Genomic DNA, 22,162 nt, shown 5'->3' on the forward strand with positions numbered 1-22,162 from the left:
TGGAGGGGGGATTATGGTGTGGGGTTGTTTTTCAGGAGCTGGGCTTGGCCCCTTAGTTCCAGTGAAAGGAACTCTGAATGCTTCAGCATACCAAGAGATTTTGGACAATTCCATGCTCCCAACTTTGTGGGAACAGTTTGGGGATGGCCCCTTCCTGTTCCAACATGACTGTGCACCAGTGCACAAAGTAAGGTCCATAAAGACATGGATGAGCGAGTTTGGTGTGGAAGAACTTGACTGGCTTGCACAGAGTCCTGACCTCAACCCGATAGAGCACCTTTGGGATGAATTAGAGCGAAGACTGCGAGCCAGGCCTTCTCGTCCAACATCAGTGTCTGACCTCACAAATGCGCTTCTGGAAGAATGGTCAAAAATTCCCATAAACACACTCCTAAACCTTGTGGAAAGCCTTCCCAGAAGAGTTGAAGCTGTTATAGCTGCAAAGGGTGGGCCGACGTCATATTAAACCCTATGGATTAAGAATGGGATGTCACTTAAGTTCATATGCGTCTAAAGGCAGATGAGCGAATACTTTTGGCAATATAGTGTATGTTTATTTAAAAATACATAAATAAATTTGGGGGTTATACGACAGGGCTCTTTAAATACTTTATAGATTATCCTAATGAATACTCAATGGGGGCCAAACATTTTTCCATATTTTTCTTACCTTACACTTTCATTGTAACTAACATGTTAACGTGAAAAACAAAACACTGTTTATAATGTGTGTTTGTTTACATTCAAATTGTCAGGGGTATTTAATTAATATTTTATTTTAAGGTCTGGCCATTAATTCCTTTTTAAGATCTGGCTAAAGAACAAAACTGACCTAACACCTTCAAATAACCAGTAGGTTTTGATTAACTTTACTTTTAAAATAAAAACATACAATGTAGGGTTATAGTTTATGAAAACAGAGGAAGAACATTTAGATCTGCTGAAGTCTGTATATCTTTGTCAATATTAACCCACATAAGAAAACAATGGCAATCTATCATAGAACTGTCTTTTTAGATAAAATAATGAAAAAAATGCAATGCCTGTTCTTCCTTTTTCTCTCTTATCCTCCCATTCAGGTGGGAAAAATGAGCCTTTCCTAGTCCTGCACATATGGTGAATTTCTGCAGGAGACAGATATTTGTGCAGATAATAATCGGTAAGCGGAAAACAGCTAAGCAATTTGCATGAATACATTTTAATTGAATAAGATGCAATAAAATGTGCTCACCTAAAAGTAGCTGGTTCATGTTTTAAAGAGCAGTGTAAATGAAGCCCAGACAAGCTTAAACATGCACGCTCCGCTGATGCTGTTGCATGTGCTGCCGAGTGTTGTAAACTCACTGCTGAGTTTTGCGCAGAGAGTGCTCAGATGTTTAGACTGTGACACTATTTTATCAAAATCCGTCAGAGGGTCAGAAAAATTGGCGAGCCGCATCAAGTCATTCACTCTATTACATTAAAAAAGAAATTACATCATAGCGGGAGACTCTGAGAAGTGGTGGTATGCAAGAAAAACGTTCGGTACTCTGTTGACTTAATTAGAGAAGTGCATGTACTGCTTACCGGTGAGTACCCGCCCACTTCAAGCACTGATTTGCAGTAATAGTGACATCCGTTTCACAAACAAATAGTTCTATTGGGTCTGTTCTTTTCAATTAATCGACTTAGGAGGACGGGATGTTTTGGAAAAAGAGAGAAGTTTAATTCAGAGTTAAAGTTTGGCGGAAATTGTCAAAATGTAGTGAAGCAAAAGTAAAAGTCATAAACGTTTACACCTGCATAAAGTAGAAATATTCTTAAAAGTATTTCTAATTTGTTTCAGTTTTATGCCATTTTTTTTTTTTTTTAGTAGGAGAGAGATACACTTTGTAAATCACTAGACCGTGATGATGTAGAGCCATAGTCTACTGGAAGAAGACAACATAAATCTTGGATCAGTCTTCTGTAAACTCTACCGATGCCTAAACAACAGTTTCAAAATTTACTTTCATCTCTTATGGGTTAATGGGCAGTCTTAAATCATACAAACATAACTCACAAAGATTTTGGGGGTAGAACGCATTGGCTCTTTATCCTTTGGAACAATCTGGATGTAGAAGACAGCGGGGAAAATGAAGATCAGGCACGGAGCTGATGTTGCACCTGGAGACAAGATTGAACAAATCAGCTTTATTCATTTAAATCTGATTTAAACTGATTTATGATGAAGTGGACATGATGAAAATTACAATCAAAACCAGCAATTTTGTCTTTTCTGATGAAAATGAGAATGGACAAGTTAAATGAGGAGCCTATTTTGGACAAAAAAAAACAAAACAATTCAGTCTCATTTTTATGGCCATCGACATGTAGAAGGGTAAGACATAATGCATAAATGCATGGGTCAATGACAAATAAGGATGTCCAAGTTGATGAGAAATAATGATAAAAGTGTAGTTTAAAAAAGTTCTTAGAATTGTAATTTTTGCATTCATGTTTATTGCATACGGTTTTGAAAGTTTTTGGAAAAAAATTTTATATATCATTTATAGCCAAAATTTGGAATGAATGAATTTAAACGAGCGTGCACATCAAAAATGTTTTCAAACAAACTTTTTTTGACAAATATTAAGAATTTTTAAAACACGAAAATAAAGAGGCTTACTTGGGCGTGTAGCAATGGACATTTGAAAATCTGAAGTAATCTTGCCAAAAATGTCATAAAAAGCCCAAATTATCTGATATTTACATAATGACTGTGATTTGGTGGAAAAAGTTTTTCAAATTTTAATATTTTAAAACAAAACTGCTTCTCTAAGTAATATTCTTTCTAGAAAACAATATAATTTTTATATTTTTTGATATAAAATATAAATATAATTTAAAATCAATAAAACAATTCATGAATTTCAGCCTTTTAAAAAGACTTTTCTTCTTTATTAAAATATTTGGACAAGTACATAAGACATTTTTTATTTTAAGCTCCCCGAAAAATATAAAAATGTATTTATTATTAAAATTATTGAATTATAATTCAGAAATTGAAAACTTGTTTATCAAAAACCAAGTGTATTGAAATTATTGTCAGCATGAATTGCATTTTTAATGCAATTTTGAACAACTAAAATATATCAATTTTAGATTGGTTAATAGATTTGTTTAATTTTCCTCTTTATTAAAAAAAGGTGTTAATCCGACCAGAACATCCCCTTAATTTGAGCTTTTAAACCTTGACATCCACCTCATCTTTTCTGCTATATGGGCTTAATACTCAACAATACTGACTTAACAAAAAAACTGTCTCTTCAAACAAGCAACGGTCACATTTGAAACTCTTTTCAAGGCCCGAGACAACTTACAAAAGCAACCACATCCATGTCAGTGTCCATTACCCATACTGAGAAAGCAAAATCAACAATGACGCCAACGAGATGACTCAAAACGGGGTCTGAGAGTACGCTGTGTCATTTCAGACACGTGCCATTAGGCTTTTGAGCTAACAGAATTTTTGGCAGTTGGTTAAAGGACCTTAACCATAATAGAAACCATGTTTAACCTGGCCAGAGACGGTGCATTGGTCAGTGTTGACTGACAGACTCACCGATGATGCCAAAGATGCCCAGAATGTTTGGAGCGAAGATGACCAGCATGTTGATGAAGGTGAGGAGGATTAGAGCGATGGTGATGTGTCGGATCCAGTTGAAGACCTTATTAGGAAACACCATCTCCTGAATGGCTCTCCGAACCTTTGAGAAAGAAACAGATTGAAGCTTGAGAACAAGAGTGTTCAATAGAACAACACAAAAAACAAGGTTATTGTGCAAGGTGTGATTAAAAGTTTAAGGGTCAAGAAACAATTCAATTTGTATTTATATATTTATTACCATTTCATTTGAAAATGTTACAGCTGCACTTTCAGAAAATCACATTTTCCCACCTCAGGACCAAAGACAAACAGCCATGGACAAACCACCACAGACATATTCAGATTAGCGGTCAACAATCGTAGGTTTTTCAATGGCCAATTCCACTATTAACCACATTTCTAAACGTATACTTACAGCCTTGCAAAGTACCAACAGTTTTTTATCTTTAAGAATACTAAGCCTAACCGTAAGCACTATATTATTTCAACCCAGAACAGCAAGTTTGGAATTCATATAGTTATAACTACTAAACTAATAATAGATAACTAAGTAAATCTGGTAGTATCACTCAGCTTCTGTGTGTAATGAAAATCTATTCATATTTGCATTTAATATATGTCCCCTTCTGTCACTCACTCGAAGATGTGTTGATGTAGTGACACTAGGGGTCGCCCTTGGGAGCCCCAAACACTTCAGATCTTTGAGAAAAGGCCAATGAGAATTGCCGAGTGGCATTTGCATGCCACTCCCCCGGACACACGGGTATAAAAGGAGCTGGCTCGCAACCACACATTCAGATTTTTTCTTCGGAGCTGAGCGGTTGTGTGTCAGCAAGCTGTCTTCCACTACCGGTCCATTCACCTCCCAAGAAGCGCTTGCTGTTGGATATACAGCGCATTCCAGCGGCTTTTCTCTCCTTCTGCACAGATCTGTGCAGATTACGCCCCTGGGCGCTTCGACACTGCTAAGAGAGTTTATATTCCTGCAAAGAGTATATTTTCTCTATTAGAGCAAACACATTGACGTGAATGTCTTTTTAAAGACACGTCTTTTTCAAGATGCCTTTCAAGATGAGCTCCGGAGTGGGATGAGTGCTCAATCGCTGCATCGGAGAGCGTACTGGCGATGTCAGACGGCGAGGACTCGACTGGGCTGCCACCTTCGGGTCGGCCCGCCCAGTCTGAGGCTGACAGGCGAGATGACCGCCATGCTTGCCCGGGCCGCCGCATGTGTCGGGTTGGAGTGGAACCTTCCACCCTCCCCTGAGCCCTCACAGCTAGATTGGCGCCGCTCACAGCCACGCCCCACCCCCCCTCTTCCCGGAAGTGCACGACGGGCTTACAAGGTCGTTGGGGGCACCTTTTTCTGCCCGAAACCGACCTCCCAGCTTTTCCGCTCTCACTACCCTTGATGGCGGGGAGGCCAATGGGTATACGGAGGTCCCTCAGGTGGATAAGGCGGTTGCGGTGCACCTGTGCCCGCAAAGCGCAGCCACCTGGCGGGATTGCCCGGCACTCCCTTCCAAAGCCTATAGGACGACGTCGTCTCTGACGGCCAAAGCCTACAGCGCCGCTGGTCAGCCCGCCTCTGCCCTGCATGCCATGGCCTTCCTGCAAGTACACCAGGCCAAGGCACTAAAGGAATTGCATGTGGGTAGTCCTGATCCCGATGTGATGCAGGAGCTGCACTCAGCGACTGACCTTGCCTCCAGGCTATGAACGTCACAGTGTGAGCACTCGGGCAGGCGATTTTCACCCTCGTGGTCCAGGAACGCCACCTGTGGCTGAATCTGGTCGAGATGAGGGATGCGGACAAGGTTCGCTTTCTCAATGCCCCCATCTCCCAAATCGGCCTACTCGGCAACACCGTTGAGGAAGCAGACGGAGTTTATACAACACATCTTGCCCCGGCGTGGCTCAAGATCCCATATCCTGTCGGATAATCGGCTACGCGATTCAGTTCACCATGCGCCCACCCCGGTTCAGCGGCGTCCGCTTCACTTTGGTGAAGGGCGAGAACGCCGCCACCTTGCGTGCGGAGATCGCAACCCTTCTGCACAAGGGCGCGATAGAGCCTGTCCCTCCAGCCAAGTTGAATAAAGGGTTCTACAGCCCTTACCTCATCGTACTGATGAAAGCCGGTGGGTTGCGGCCAATCTTGGGCCTGCGAGTTCTGAACTGGGCCTTGCACAGACTCCCGTTCAAGATGCTGACGCCAAAGCACATTTTGGCATGTGTCCGGCATCAAGATTGGTTCACAGCGGTAGACCTGAAGGACACATACTTTCACGTCTCAGTTCTACCTTGACACAGACCCTTCCTACGGTTTACTTTCAATAGCCGGCGTATCAGTACAAGGTCCTCCCCTTCGGCCTGTCCCTGTCCCCTCGTGTCTTCACGAAAGTCGCAGAGGCAGCTCTTGCCCCGTTAAGGGAAGTGGGCATCCACATACTCAACTACCTCGACGACTGGCTGATTCTAGCTCACTCTCGATAGTTGCTGTGCGCACACAGGGACCTCGTGCTCAGGCACCTCAGCTGGCTTCGGGTCAACTGGTTCAGAGCATCTCTTTTCTCGGCATGGAGTTAGACTCAGTCTCGATGATAGCGCATCTCAGTGCTGAGTCCTGTCATTGCTGTGTCCGGTGCGTACTTTGCACATCTACTTGGATCGCACTCAGAGCTTTAGACGCTCTGAGCATCTCTTTGTCCGCTTTGGTGGAAAGGGAACGCTGTCTCCCAACAGAGGCTTGCCCACTGGATCATGGATGCCATCCCTATGGCATACCAGGCCCAGGCCGTGCCCGCCCCTTCGGGAATACGAGCACACTCCACAAGGAGTCTGGCATCCTCGTGGGTACTGGCCCATGGCACCTCTCTAGCAGACATCTGCAGGGCAGCGGGCTGGACGACACCCAATACCTTCGTGAGATTTTACAATCTCCGGGTTGAGCCGGTTTCGTCCCGTGTTCTGTCAGGTACGAACAGGTAAGTTCGGGAATACGGACAGCTGGCCGGGTGTATCACTTGCGTATAGCGCCTTTCCCCTCCAAAGAGGAGAAGATGTGCGCTTCTTTTCCCATGCGAGTTCACGAACCGTGAACCCTGGATGTCCTTCCTCCCTAGCCCTGTGGCTCGCAAATTCAGCAGAGGAGTTCACAGCCGGAACCAGTACATATGCTAATATGCCCTTACTGCGGTAGGTGCTCCACAGGTGCCGGTTACTCTGGTAACCCCCTGTGATGTATTTTCCGCAGAACGGTCTCCCTTTGACAGAGCCCTCTCTGTCCCGGTCGCCGTGTTTGTAGAGCTCTTCCCCTTTCAGGCAGGACCTACCACCGCGCCTCTTCCATGTGCGGCTCTGAGCCCACATGACGTGCTTGCCACATGTTACCTCCCCTCCAGGCAGGATGTGGATTCCGTGGGGTCTTTTCCCCCTGAAAGAATAGGATAGGAAAAGAACACCTTTCCCGTCGCATATATTGAGCATTAAAATGGCCCCAGCCAAATAACTGAATATTCTGTGGAGAGAAAACATAGAGAGAAAAGGCAGTGGCTGGCGCGGCCTGCTCCCATACTAGATACATCCCCCCCCCGCCAGGGATGTGGGGAACTATGCTCCTCAGCACAAAACCTGAATGAGTGGTTGTGAGCCAGCTCCTTTTATACCCCTATGTCCAGGGGAGTGGCATGCAAATTCCACTCGCCAATTCTCATTGGCATTTTCTCAAAGATCTGAGGTGTTTCGGGCTCCCAAGGGTGACCCTAGTGTCACTACATCGACACAACTTCTCGTTCCCTCCATCAGGGAACAGAGGTTACAACAGTAACCAAGACGTTTTGTGGCAACCTTGTTACATTCAAAATGTTGAATGTTACAGGGTTGAAGATCAGTGCAAAAATGTTGTATAATGGCCTTTGCTAGCAAAGATATATCCCCCCCATAACAGAGTTGAATTACTGAGCTTGACAAGGCCAAAGTGTAACCATAATTAAATATTGTTAAATACTTATTTTTGCTTGAATGATGAGGTCAAAAAAAACGTGTCACTCTTTTTAAAATGATATCAGAAAGATCAAACCATTATTTAACAGGGGGAACTGTCACAGCATAGCAGGGTTGAACAGAAAGTGTGGGATCTTACATTCTCTTAAACATCTGTTATGCTATATGTTATATATAAAAGGTGGTTACATCCTTAAAAAGTACCAATAGTTATTCATCATTACTAACCTTACCCCAACCGTAAAGCACTACATTATTTCAACCCTGTCACTGTAATAGATAACTGAGAAAATTCTAGTAATATCAGTCAGCTTCTGTGTGTCTTGTAATAAATCACACATCATAAATGAAAAAAATCATATTTGCATTTAAAACATGTGGCAGCCCTGTTACATTCAAAATGCTTAATGTTACAGGGTTGAAGATCAGTGCAAAAATGTTGCATAATGGACTTCGCTGAGAGTACACAACACTACATTTACAGTCAATATTCTTGTGCTTTGTGCCAAGAATAACTTTTTTCTGTAAAGAAAAATGATCACTATGATTCTTCCCATAACAGAGTTGAATTGCTGAGTTTGACAAGGCCAAAGTTTAAACATAATTAAAACTTCTTAAAGACTTACTTCTGCTTGAATGATGAGGTAAAAAATATGATGTCAGAAAGAGCAAACCTTTATTTAAAAGAGGGCAACTGTCACAGCACAATGGGGTTGAACAGAAAGTGTTGGACCTTACTTTCTGACCAGAATGCCAAATCTGTCTACAATTTGAAACATCTCTTATGCTATATGTTATATAGATATTATATGTGGTTACATCCTTAAAATTACCAATAGTTATTCATCATTACTAACCCTACCCCTAACCGTATAGCACTACATTATTTCAACCCTGTCAACATAAGTTTGAATTGTATATATTTGTAACTTTAATAGATAACTGAGTAAAATCTGGTAATATCAGACAGTTTTTGAGTGCCTTGTAATAAAATTTTTTTTTAACAATTATAATAAACCATGAAATTTCATGTTTTGTAGCAACACTGTTATGTTCAAAATGTTCCGGGGTTGAAGATGCAAAAATGTTTAATAATGGCCTAAACTAGCAAATATCAGCGCACCACACCACATTATTTAAAGTCAATATTTGTGTGCTTTGTCTCAAGACCAACTGTTTTTCTGTAAAAAAAATTGATTACTATGATTTTTTGGGTTGTAACCTTTTTTGGTTATTCAACTTGACAAGGCCAGAGAGTAACTATAATTAAATATCGTTAAAGGCTTTGAATCATGAGGTCAAATAATGTTATGTTACTCCCTTTAATATGATGTCTGAAAGATCAAATCATTATTTAAAAGGAAGGAACTGTCACAGCATAACGGGGTTGAACAGAAAGGGACATTACATTCTGTATGGAGAGCCAAACCTGCCTGCTCTTTTCAACACCCTTCTTATGTTTCATACAAACATTTTGATCTCATAAAACTTACTGGGAACAGAACGATGGGTACAGTCAGCGTGACAGCAGTGAGTACAGCCAATCGCACACACAGGATCAGAATGTCGTAGGGGTCGATCCTGCTGTATGTGTGCAGAAGCTCCGGCTCAACGTTAGCTGTGTAAAATAAAGGAATTTTAATCTAACTAATAAAATATTTAAAAAAAACTTCCAAAATGTTTTATTATACATTGTCAATGCTGGATTTTGGAACAGTTACAAGTCTATCATTAGTGGAGATAAGACGCTATTTGAGTCTTGTGTGTTCAGCCCCACAGGCATATTCGTGCTACATCAGCAAAAGGCTAGTTATGGGCAAATGTTGCCTTTGAACTTACTGTAAAATGTGAGGTAGCCAAAGAGGGCTGCAAGGAAGTACATGGTGAACATGATCAGAATGGAGACATTGGAAACATGCTGCATTTTTCTCTGAGTAGGACTGCAGGGAGAGAGGAAGGTGTGAGATGTTTTACAAAACACAGCATACGGTTATGTTGCTACTTTAATCCAGCTGACTCACTTGCGAAGCTCCGTGTAGATGGGCAGAACTTCAGGGTGGCACACAAAAGCGAAGGCCAGTATGGGGATTGTATATGCAGTCTGTAGAACAACAATAACATGATTTTACTTGCTTTGTTCATGTTATTCATTGTCTTAAAACGGACTAACTGTCCATGAACTTTCTATGGGCCCACGTCATTAACGAATGACACAGAAAAACAGGTAGTGTTAAAACGTAAAAATAGCAATTGCTTTTCACTTTTATAAATATCATATTGCTCTGTTTTTACCAAACCTTTCTTGTTTTCTGTATTGTGATATAATTTTTTTATTATTAAGGTAAAAACACAAGGAATGCTAGCTTTTGAGGCCTTTTGTTAAAGGTCAACATGGAAAGTATTTACGTACCACAAAGTAAATGTAAAAAATCATTTATGAATAAAATAAAAATTTTATGTTTTGTGTAATTCAGTATTCAACGGGTCATATCATTCCTTTTATTATTCATTTTAACGAATCATTTTATTATTTAATATTTTATTAATTAATATTTTTCCTTGATTTCAACTTATATTGTTAGTTAGGATTTTGCATCAATAGTTAATATTTAAGTTAATTAATTATGTTATAAATAAATAAAAATTATAAATATAAATAAACATTAATTATTAATAATGATTTTCATAAAAACAAATTTAAATAACTGTTTTGCATAATAATTCAATATTCAACGGTCACAAAATGCTTTTTACAATTAATTTTCATTAATAATTTTATTATTTAATATTCATGTAGTCCTAAATTCAACTTATAATGTTAGTTAAGATTTTTGCACCAAAGTTATTAAAAATGATCAATTAATTGTTATAAAAATACAAATTATAAATATAAATGAATATTAATTATGAATAATTAACATGTTTTGATCAAATAACACGTTTTGCATAGTTATTCAACAGGGAATACAACATACTTTTTTATTCATAATTTGAATTAATAATTGTATTATTTAACATAATTTAACGTAATTATTTAAATATTCATTTTGTCCTGAATTCAACTTATAATGTTAGTTAAGATTTTTACACCAATAGTTATTAATAATTATTAATTATTATATAAATATTTAATTATTATTAATAATTATTAATAAAGTTTTTTATAAATAAAATAAAAACAGCCATTTGTATAATAATTCAATATTCAACAGGATTCATATCATACTTTTTATTATTATTTTTAAATGACATTTGCATTAGTCAATATTACTTTTTCTCTGATTTCAACTTAATTATAATGTTTATAATAATAATATATAATATAAAATAATATATATTAATAAGGTTAGTTCATATTTTTGCACCAACAGTTTATATTTTTTTACCCTCTCTCAGAGCCCTGCATTCCACAAAAATCACTTTCTTATCAGTATTTTTTTTCCAATAAAAATATCTAGACATCCTTAAAACAAAAATGTCCAAAAATTACAACATTTTGTAAAATAAAAAGACATGTTTTTAAAGAACACGGTTTAATTCAGTTTATTTTTCTTATCCCATTGGCCCTTAATTTCAATAAATTCACTTTTTTCACTTGAGTTTAAACAGTTAAAGTGTGTTCATATAACAATGAACGCTTTTATCTTAAAATATCAAGGAAAATGTTATTCCTCATGATATAATGCTTTTAATTCTTTATTTAGCAAATAATCTGCTTATTTGTCTTGTACAGTACAATACCTGTGAGTTTACAGTGAACATCTGAGGGCGACAGTGCGAGTCGTCCATCGCGTGTTCGTTATGGTAACTGTGTGCATGGTTGACTGTAACATTTGAATGTGCGTGTGCCAGCGTGCTATTGTGTGAGAACTCCTCAAACGGGCACGGAATCTGGAACTTCTTATAGATGACCTAAGAATTAAGAAGTATATATATTCTTATCAATAATGTATTTTTTAATAATATCTGTACTCAATACAATGACAATGACGATCATGATGATGCCAAATACTTACTGCACTGAGGAAGAACACCATGCAGCTGAGTGAAAAACCACTAGTGTAACCAAGGTAACCTGAATAATTTGAAAATGTGAAAAATCGAGTCATTTGAATTTGATATTCATGCACACAAGGGTGCATATCAGCTGTAAACATGTGTACTTAGAAAAGACGAGCGTGTTATCACTCATCTCACTTAACCTCTACTAAATCCACTCACGAAACAAAAATACTTGTAAGGTCAACTTGATTAAATTCCTAAAAACTGCACCAAAACAACAAGAAAGACCTTCACGTGGCAGGTTAGAATATTTTTGCTGTTACTTTTGCTGTTATTTATCAGTTTAATGTCATTACGTCACATGAGAACAGAATGTGTTATTAAGATGGTTGAACTGATGTTCTGTAATATGAGTAATCTGTTTAACTGGGTCAAATATAAACTAGAGGGGCCAACAAAAAAGTAGGCTAGAGGTGAAGAAACAGAGTGAAGAAACTATATACTCACCAAGCTGTTTCATCAGAGCCAAGGGTAGGATTATACAGAGAGAGACAAGAACCACCAAGTAGTTGCCATTGAGATACCACTCCCTAGAGAGACACAGAGAGAGGGACATATTAAAAGATGTTCTAAATGTGAAGATTCAACAGTCATTTTTCACAATAAAATACTTTATCCAGATTTTTACTGTAAAAGTCTGTGTCAGTATTGTAACATATACAACTTTTAATGTTAAAATGTACTAGTATATGATGAAATTAACATTAACCAAGAATAATAAGTGATCAGTAAAAGTATTGTTCATAGTTAGTTCGTGCTAACAAATGTAGTTAACTAAAGTTAACAAATATAACCTTACTGTAAAGTGTTACCGGATTTTCTTCAGTTAAATGGTTAGCTCAGACAAAAATGAATATTCTCTCATCATTTACTCACCCTCATGCCATCCCAGATTTGTATGACTTTCTTTCTTCTGTTAAACACACACAAAGATTTTTAGAACAATATCTCAGCTCTGTAGGTCCATACAATGCAAGTGAATGGTGGCCAGAATTTTGAAGCTCCAAAAAGCACATAAAGGCAGCATAAAAGTAATTATTAAGACTCCAGTGGTTAAATTCATGTCTTCTGAAGCAATATGATGTGTGGGTGTGAAACAGATCAATATTTAAGTCCTTATTTCTATAAATTCTCCACCCTGCCCAGTAGGTGGCAATATGCATGAAGAATGTGAATCGCAAAAAACAAAAGAAGAAGATGTGAAAGTGAAAGTGGAGATTTATAGTAAAAGAAGGACTTAAATAAAGACCTGTTTCTCATCCACACCTTTCATATCGCTTCAGAAGACACAGATTTAACCACTGGAGTCACATGGATTACTTTTATGCTGCCTTTATGTGCTTTTTGGACATTCAAAGTTCTGGTACCCATTCGCCATGCATTGAATGGACCTACAGAGCTGAGATATTCTTCTAAAAATATTAGTTTATGTTCAGCAGAAGAAAGAAAGTCATACACATCTGGGATCGCATGAGGGTGAGTAAATGATGAGAGAATTTTTATTTTTGGGTGAACTATCCCTTATAAGGGCTTTGTTGCAACCGGGCCCAGGAATATACTCTTTTACAGTATGGTAAATGGTCTGCACATATATATAGCACCTTTTTACCTTAGCAGTTTTACAAAGTGCTTTACACTGTGTCTCATTCACACACAAACACACACACACACACACACACACACCAGTGACAGCAGAGCTGCTATACAAGGCACTAGCCTGCCATTGGGAGCAACGTGGGGTTCAGTGTCTTGCGCAAGGACACTTCAGCATGTGGAGTCATGTGGGCCAGGAATTGAACAGCTAACCCTGCAATTAGTGGACAACCCACTCTACCACCTGAGCCACAGCTGCCCACTTGGTGTTACAGTATGGTATGACTGTTTTAAAGCCAGTGTCTTTTTCTTGTCTCCTTGTCGCTCTGTCTATCCGACAGGCCACTTTTATGCATCTTTAGTTCTCCGTCTGTGGAAACATTCACACTATTCTGGAATCTAACTGTCTCACTCCATCCGATACCAGACTGTGTCTGACTTCTGCAATTTCTCTTGATTTATGGGATGAAATGCCATGTTTCCTGTGGCCAGTGGTAAAACACAGCATGTAATATAGCCCGAAGCAGACTGCAACATGGCACGGTTCCCTCTTCTGGCCTTAAGTCACCGCCACACTGTGCAAACACGCTGTCAGACGAATGAAGTCACAAAGTGTAAGGACCTGGCCTTGTTTGAGCGTTCTCTATTTTCAGACCCTCTCAGTACCCCTCCTCTTGTCCCCGGTATCCAAACACTGGCAAGGCGAGGTTGGCGTGCCTATACCCTCTCATGCTATATCTAGACAGCTATACGTGGGAACGACACATCATTCATACATTATACAAGACATCTATCATAAGATGGCACTGAAATAGAGACGGTTACTTTCCCAAGTATGTGTAGATGTAAACATATGAATTGAAATGGCAATTTTGCGTAGCAACATGCAAAATGGAGAAAACTAACAATTGTGAATGGTGAGATTTATGTAGTATCTGTTATATAATCATTAGAAATGTATATGTATATATATATATATATATATATATATATATATATATATATATATATATATATATATATATACACACACAATTTGTAAGATATGTAAGGGATAATGTACAGTCAGCCTAAAGTGGTTTATTTTGAGATAACATCTGGCTGACTGCACATTATCCCGCTTATTACTTGGCAACTAACCAAATAAATAAACACATAAAATAAAATATTGATTTGCGTTGAAATTATGTAATTATGTGAAAAGAAATAAATCGCTAAACAGGAGTTTTGTTGGTTCTGTTGTTTATTTTGTAATTAACGACCGTCTGACTGTTCATTATCCAGCTCATTAAAAGACTACTTGCCAAATAAATAAATAAATGCACATGAAACATTGATTTGAGTTGAAATTATTTTATAAGCTTACTTGAAGAGAACGCACAGTGATCCAAGAAGCAGAAAAGATGGCTCGCAATACCCGGATGAGCGGTCTGATATGTGGATGTGCGGTTGTTACTCAGAAATATCAGACAGCTAGATGGCGCAATTGACCAATCAGAATTGAGTATTCCAGAGAGCTATGTAATAAGTAAGGGATAATGTACAGTCAGCTGGTTTTTAATCGCAAAAAAATTTAAAAAATAAAATTCCCAACAGGGTGATCGGGACCTTGACGCAGAGTGATACAAATATTAGTTTCTGTGAGGAGGTTAGGGGTAATATTCATTATCATGAAAAAAGCACGGCTATTGACCAATCAGGACCAGGATCAAAACTATCCGTTTTATAGTCAGAAATACCAGACTGCTGGATGGTGCAAATGACCAATCAGAATCAGGTGTTCCAAAAAGCCATTTAACAAATATAAATTTTGGTATATATGCATATTTATAGTATACATGTATATTGTGGATACATGATATCTAGTGACATGGAATGCATGTCAATGTCAGATACAATTTTAATAATCACTTATCAGAACTGATCAGCCGATACTGGAAGAGTACAATATAAGATTTCGATTTTTTTACGAATTAAAATAGAAATAGCTATCCATCTTTTATACGTTCCATACAGGGATCTAATAGTTTTGGATTTTTTATTTAATTTTTCTTTTATATTCAATTTGTCATATCAATTTAGTTTAGTTTTTGTTAGTTTTCACACTTTGTCTGTTAGTTTTAGTTTAGTTTTAGTTTTTTCAGTTTCAGTTTAGTTCATTTTTATTTTAGTTTTAGCATTTTATGGCTGCAAAAGCTAATGCATTTACTCTTATCAAAATGTTTAACATCTTTAAATTTCTCAGGACAGTCTTGTTTTACCTCTATCTGGTGGCATTTTCCTGTTTAATTAAGGTGGATTGTAAATGTTTCAAATTTGATAATATATGGGTAGATGGGTAAAATGGGACAGTTAAGCTTGACCCCTTTTGTATCCATATGTACAGTATTTCCTTACATGGTTAAACATCATTACTAAACTAATCTTTGAAAAAGTAAACAATTAACTTTTTGAGGTTTTAAATTGATCATTTTACATCAGAACATGTGGCAGAGCCAGGGGTGATTCTAGGATTTCAATCTTTGTTTTGTTTTTTACTGTTTACATCATTCAAGATAGCTGGGTAATATTCATTCTGAATTTTGTCATTTTCTATAATAAACACACTTTTAAAGTTATTAAAAAAAACTGAAACCATTTTAAAGAACCATTCAAATACAATTTTTTTTTCCTTTTACATTTATTTATTTATTTTTTGGATTTCTCCCCTTTTTCTCCCAATTTGGAATGCCCAATTCCCAATATGCTTTTTAAGTCCTTGTGGTGGCGTAGTGATTCACCTCAGTCTGGGTGGCAGAGGATGAATCCCAGTTGCCTCTGCATCTGAGAATGTCAACCTGTGCATCTTATCATGTGGCTTGTTGAGTGTGTTGCCATGGAGACATAGTGTGTGTGGAGGTTTCATGCCATCCACTGTGGCAACCACGTTCAACTCACCACGTGCCAAACTGAGAACGAACCACATTATGGTGATCACGAGGAGGTTACCCCATGTGACTCTACCCTCCCTAGCAACCAGGCCAATTTGGTTGCTTAGGAGACCTGGCGGGAGTCACTCAGCATGCCCTGGGATTCGAACTGGCGAACTCCAGGGGTGATCGCCAGCGTCTTTACCACTGAGCTACCCAGGCCCCCTCCTTTTATATTTATTAACAAATTATAAAAATGTGTTTATTATAGAAAATCAATCATTTTTCAACTACAGTAGATTAAACTTATACCAAACACCACAAAAAAACTATTATTACAATAAATATCACATATAGCTTGGTTGATCTTTAATGGAGTGAATTAACTCCTGATGATGTTTCTCTGTATGTCATTAACTCATGATTCGAGTGTTTTGAATTTATTCAGAAGATAAAATCACTCCAAAAAGAGATTTTAATTTCAAAAGAATAACCCTGGTAAAATAAAGGTATTTTATATATATATATATATATATATATATGTACCGATCAGCTACAACATTAAAACCACCTGCCTAATATCGTGTAGGTCCCCCTCGTGCCGCCAAAACAGCTCTGACCCGTCGAGGCGAGGACTCCACAAGACCTCTGAAGGTGTCCTGTGGTATCTGGCACCAAGATGTTAGCAGCAGATCCTTTAAGTCCTGTAAGTTTCGAGGTGGGGCCTCCATAGATTGGACTTGTTGGTCCAGCACATCCCATAGATGCTCAATCGGATTGAGATCTGGAGAATTTGGAGGCCAAGTCAACACCTTGAACTCTTTGTCATGTTCCTCAAACCATTCCTGAACTATTTTTGCAGTGCGGCAGGGTGCATTATCCTGCTGAAAGAGGCCACTGCCATTAGGGAATACTGTTGCCATGAAGGGGTGTACGTGGTCTGCAACAATCTTTAGGTAGGTGGTACATGTCAAAGTAACATCTACATGAATGCCAGGACCCAAGGTTTCCCAGCAGAACATTGCCCAGAGCATCACACTGCCTCCGTCGGCCTGCCTTCTTCCCATAGTGCATCCTGCTGCCATCTCTTCCACAGGTAAACAACACACATGCACCTGGCCGTCCACATGATCTAAAAGAAAACGGGATTCATCAGACCAGGCCACATTCTTTCATTGCTCCATGGTCCAGTTCTGATGCTCACGTGCCCATTGTAGGCACTTTTGGTGGTGGACAGGGGTCAGCATGGGCACTCTGACCGGTCTGCGGCTGCGCAGCCCCAAACCCAATTTCAAAAATTTGCGCTACAGTAGGTCTTCAGTGGGATCGGACCAGACAGGCTTGCCTTCGCTCCCCACACACATCAATGAGCCTTGGGCGCCCATGACCCTGTCGCCGATTCACCGGTTATCCTTCCTTGGACCACTTTTGGTAGGTACTAATCACTGCATACTGGGAACACCCCACAAGACCTGCCGCTTTGGAGATGCTCTGACTCAGTTGTCTAACCATCACAATTTGGCCCTTGTGAAAGTCACTCAGATCCACTTGCCCATTTTTTCTGCTTCCAACACATGAAATTCAAGGACTGACTATTCACTTGCTGCCTAATATGTCCCACCCCTTGACAGGTGCCATTGTAACGAGATAATAAATCTTATTCACTTCACCGGTCAGTGGTTTTAATTGCGTTTGATATATATATATATATATATAAACAGTGTACATATATAAACAGTGTACAGATATATACATACAGGTGCATCTCAATAAATTAGAATGTTGTGGAAAAGTTCATTTATTTCAGTAATTCAACTCAAATTGTGAAACTCGTGTATTAAATAAATTCAATGCACACAGACTGAAGTAGTTTAAGTCTTTGGTTCTTTTAATTGTGATGATTCTGGCTCACATTTAACAAAAACCCACCAATTCACTATCTCAAAAAATTAGAATACATCATAAGACCAATAAAAAAAAACATTTTTAGTGAATTGTTGGCCTTCTGGAAAGTATGTTCATTTACTGTATATGTACTCAATACTTGGTAGGGGCTCCTTTTACTTTAATTACTGCCTCAGTTCGGCGTGGCATGGAGGTGATCAGTTTGTGGCACTGCTGAGGTGGTATGGAAGCCCAGGTTTCTTTGACAGTGGCCTTCAGCTCATCTGCATTTTTTGGTCTCTTGTTTCTCATTTTCCTCTTGACAATACCCCATAGATTCTCTATGGGGTTCAGGTCTGGTGAGTTTGCTGGCCAGTCAAGCACACCAACACCATGGTCATTTAACCAACTTTTGGTGCTTTTGGCAATGTGGGCAGGTGCCAAATCCTGCTGGAAAATGAAATCAGCATCTTTAAAAAGCTGGTCAGCAGAAGGAAGCCTGAAGTGCTCCAAAATTTCTTGGTAAACGGGTGCAGTGACTTTGGTTTTCAAAAAACACAATGGACCAACGCCAGCAGATGACATTGCACCCCAAATCATAACAGACTGTGGAAACTTAACACTGGACTTCAACCAACTTGGGCTATGAGCTTCTCCACCCTTCCTCCAGACTCTAGGACCTTGGTTTCCAAATGAAATACAAAACTTGCTCTCATCTGAAAAGAGGACTTTGGAACACTAGGCAACAGTCCAGTTCTTCTTCTCCTTAGCCCAGGTAAGACGCCTCTGATGTTGTCTGTGGTTCAGGAGTGGCTTAACAAGAGGAATACGACAACTGTAGCCAAATTCCTTGACATGTCTGTGTGTGGTGGCTCTTGATGCCTTGACCCCAGCCTCAGTCCATTCCTTGTGAAGTTCACCCAAATTCTTGAATCGATTTTGCTTGACAATCATAAGGCTGCGGTTCTCTCGGTTGGTTGTGCATCTTTTTCTTCCACACTTTTTCCTTCCACTCAACTTTCTGTTAACATGCTTGGATACAGCACTCTGTGAACAGCCAGCTTCTTTGGCAATGAATGTTTGTGGCTTACCCTCCTTGTGAAGGGTGTCAATGATTGTCTTCTGGACAACTGTCAGATCAGCAGTCTTCCCCATGATTGTGTAGCCTAGTGAATCAAACTGAGAGACCATTTTGAAGGCTCAGGAAACCTTTGCAGGTGTTTTGAGTTGATTAGCTGATTGGCATGTCACCATATTCTAATTTTTTGAGATAGTGAATTGGTGGGTTTTTGTTAAATGTGAGCCAAAATCATCACAATTAAAAGAACCAAAGACTTAAACTACTTCAGTCTGTGTGCATTGAATTTATTTAATACACAAGTTTCACAATTTGAGTTGAATTACTGAAATAAATGAACTTTTCCATGACATTCTAATTTATTGAGATGCACCTGTATACACAAACATACACAGTATACAGTATAAGATATTTATATATATATATATATATATATATATATATATATATATATATATATAAAATATTAGTTCAGATTTGTTCACTTATTCATTCAGATAACCATTTTTGTAAATCACACTTTTACGCCAGTAGGTGGCAACAAATGAACGTCTTTTATGTATTCTGAGTCATCAAAGGTGCACTCAGTAACTTTTGATTGTGTCATCCTGGACTTACAGTAACACCTATTGGAGTGGAAGGAGCATCATTCAAAATCAATAGTTTTCAGTTACAGATGCCATTGTAGAAATTCTCTATTCACAATCAGCCATGATTCATTTAATCCAAGTGTCCAATAACAAGACGGTTACTGAGATTAAGTGAGTAGTATTCAGCTGGTCATGTGATTTTAAAATGGAAGCCCCAATGAGGGCACCCATGCCCCATGTAGAATAAAACAGATTTATATCCACCTTATTTTTCAACGTGACTAGGGCGCCGCCATTATCCTCCTTGAATGTGGACCTCTTCCGGAATAAGCCACCTCCAGCTATTTTAGCGACACAAAAATACTACATTATGTTGCTTTATTTTGCAGTCTGGCAATTTATGTCATCATATTATTATCATTAATCATTATTTTCATAAACACATTGGTTTGTAGCGCAAACAGTTTGACCTTTTATCGCATTTTGCCATCATTTTATCACACACTGTTGCACAGGCAGAATGAATGAGACATCAGGTGCTGATCGCCTTTTAAAATGAATAAATAAAGGTAACATCAGATAAATATGAATGGAGGTTTACATGGAGACATTAAAAAACTGCATCGTCACGCTCTTGGTAAAGTAAGAAGCAGATTTTATTATCGTCTCTTCAATAACAACACACAGCAACAAGTGAATACTTGCAGGTAATCTTTTACTATAAATGCTGACTTTAGAAAAGTATCTGACATTAGCATATTATTCGGCTATACATCCTGTGGTTGTGTGATAGTTTATAAGCCCTTATACCAAGGGTCTGTTGAATGCTTGATTCTGATTGGTTGACGGACATTCTAAGGTGTGCAATTATTTTTCAAGTAAACGCAGGGCTATGAAGTAGTTCCAGTTCCTCGCTCTCGTCTCACACACACACTGTACCTGCTACCACAGCAAAATATCCATATAAACCAAGACATCGGTTAAAGAAAATCAGTTAAGAACGTCAAACAATATCCTACCACACCTGGAGTCGCGAGTTCGAATCCAGGGTGTGCTGAGTGACTCCAGCCAGGTCTCCTAAGCAACCAAATTGGCCCGGTTGATAGGAAGGGTAGAGTCAAATGGGGTAACCTCCTCGTGGTCGCTATAATGTGGTTCTCGCTCTCGGTGGGGCGCGTGGTGAGTTGTGCGTGGATGCCGAGGAGAATAGTGTGAAGCCTCCACACGCGCTATGTCTCCAAGGTAAGTGATAAGATGCGCAGATTGACAGTCTCAGACGCGGAGGCAACTGAGATTCGTCCTCCGCCACCCCGATTGAGGTGAGTCACTACGCCACTACAAGGACTTAGAGCGCATTGGGAATTGGGCATTCCAAATTGGGGAGAAAAAAAAAGAACCTCAAACAATATCTATAATATCCTACATTTATTTCAATTTCGGTTGAAAAGCGCCCTCGCGCTCCTCATCTCACCAGCACTTACACACACACACACACACACACACACACACACATATACATACACACACAACCTTGTTACTCCAGTGCCGAAAAGCAGCGCATCCTCCGTTGCTAGTCCTAAAGTGACGTTTTCGAACTAGCAATGAAGGCTTGAGCTGTATCAGAGCTAGATACACTTGATCAATACAACAGTTTCTATATTATCTGAAATATCTGTGGGAAACACCCTCGCACTCCCCCTCCCCCTCTCAAACGGTACGTGACCACTGGCGCGTTTTGAGCGAAGGTGAGCGAGCATTTTCAATTCATTCCTATGGAAGTTGAGTGCCACGCTCGCGAGGTGCATTGTGGGAATGACAACGGTGCAGACAAAGCGTTGAGGGTGGTCAAGGGCGTCGAAAAATTCAAATTCCTCTGCTTTATGCAAATGAGGAACAAAAAAAATGGCAGGCGCCAGCCTGAAAGCAGATGAAAGCAGAGTCGTCTGTCATGATAGCTCAACACCCGACGATAATGATAGACTTTCTGATGGATTGAGTGCTTAAATCACATATTTTTGACTTTTAACAGACTTCAGATTAATATTGCACACATTAATTGTGGCAATACTGTAGCTGGGTAAACAAAAACTTAAATATATCAATACGGTTTACAAACTTTTGGCATGTGGAAATAAAGTTTGCATCTTTCTGTCTGTAATCGTGCACATATATGATGATTATTTTGACTGTGTACTGAAAACAATTATTATTTTTACCGTGTATTGAAAGCATCACAGGTCAAGTTCGAAGCTGCATACTACCATACTACTCTTACTATTTTTGCCATAGATCAATATGGTAGAAGCAGTAAGAGTAGTATGTACAGTCTGCCATTGAGAAGACATCCGTAGACAATACAAACTTGCTGTACCACACGGGAACATTGTAGCAATGCAAGTGACAGTGAGCGGAT

At 39.0% G+C, this 22,162-nt stretch overlaps 1 protein-coding gene across 3 annotated transcripts in view; it reads right to left on the minus strand.

Annotated features, from left to right (window-relative positions):
* LOC127449483 (sodium-coupled neutral amino acid transporter 3-like) overlaps nucleotides 1-22,162 on the minus strand; it is a 48,203-nt gene that overhangs the window by 4,575 nt on the left and 21,466 nt on the right. For all 3 annotated transcript variants that reach the window (XM_051712948.1, XM_051712949.1, XM_051712947.1), the window contains 8 exons: nucleotides 12,143-12,225; nucleotides 11,650-11,708; nucleotides 11,375-11,545; nucleotides 9,655-9,734; nucleotides 9,473-9,573; nucleotides 9,127-9,251; nucleotides 3,584-3,728; nucleotides 2,042-2,145 (listed from right to left, as the gene is read on the minus strand). In XM_051712948.1, coding sequence (XP_051568908.1) covers nucleotides 2,042-2,145; nucleotides 3,584-3,728; nucleotides 9,127-9,251; nucleotides 9,473-9,573; nucleotides 9,655-9,734; nucleotides 11,375-11,545; nucleotides 11,650-11,708; nucleotides 12,143-12,225 — 868 coding nt within the window. The remainder of the gene's footprint in view (nucleotides 1-2,041; nucleotides 2,146-3,583; nucleotides 3,729-9,126; nucleotides 9,252-9,472; nucleotides 9,574-9,654; nucleotides 9,735-11,374; nucleotides 11,546-11,649; nucleotides 11,709-12,142; nucleotides 12,226-22,162) is intronic.

This window comes from Myxocyprinus asiaticus, chromosome 12 (genome assembly GCF_019703515.2).
Source record: "Myxocyprinus asiaticus isolate MX2 ecotype Aquarium Trade chromosome 12, UBuf_Myxa_2, whole genome shotgun sequence".
NCBI classification, from domain to species: Eukaryota; Metazoa; Chordata; class Actinopteri; order Cypriniformes; family Catostomidae; genus Myxocyprinus; species Myxocyprinus asiaticus.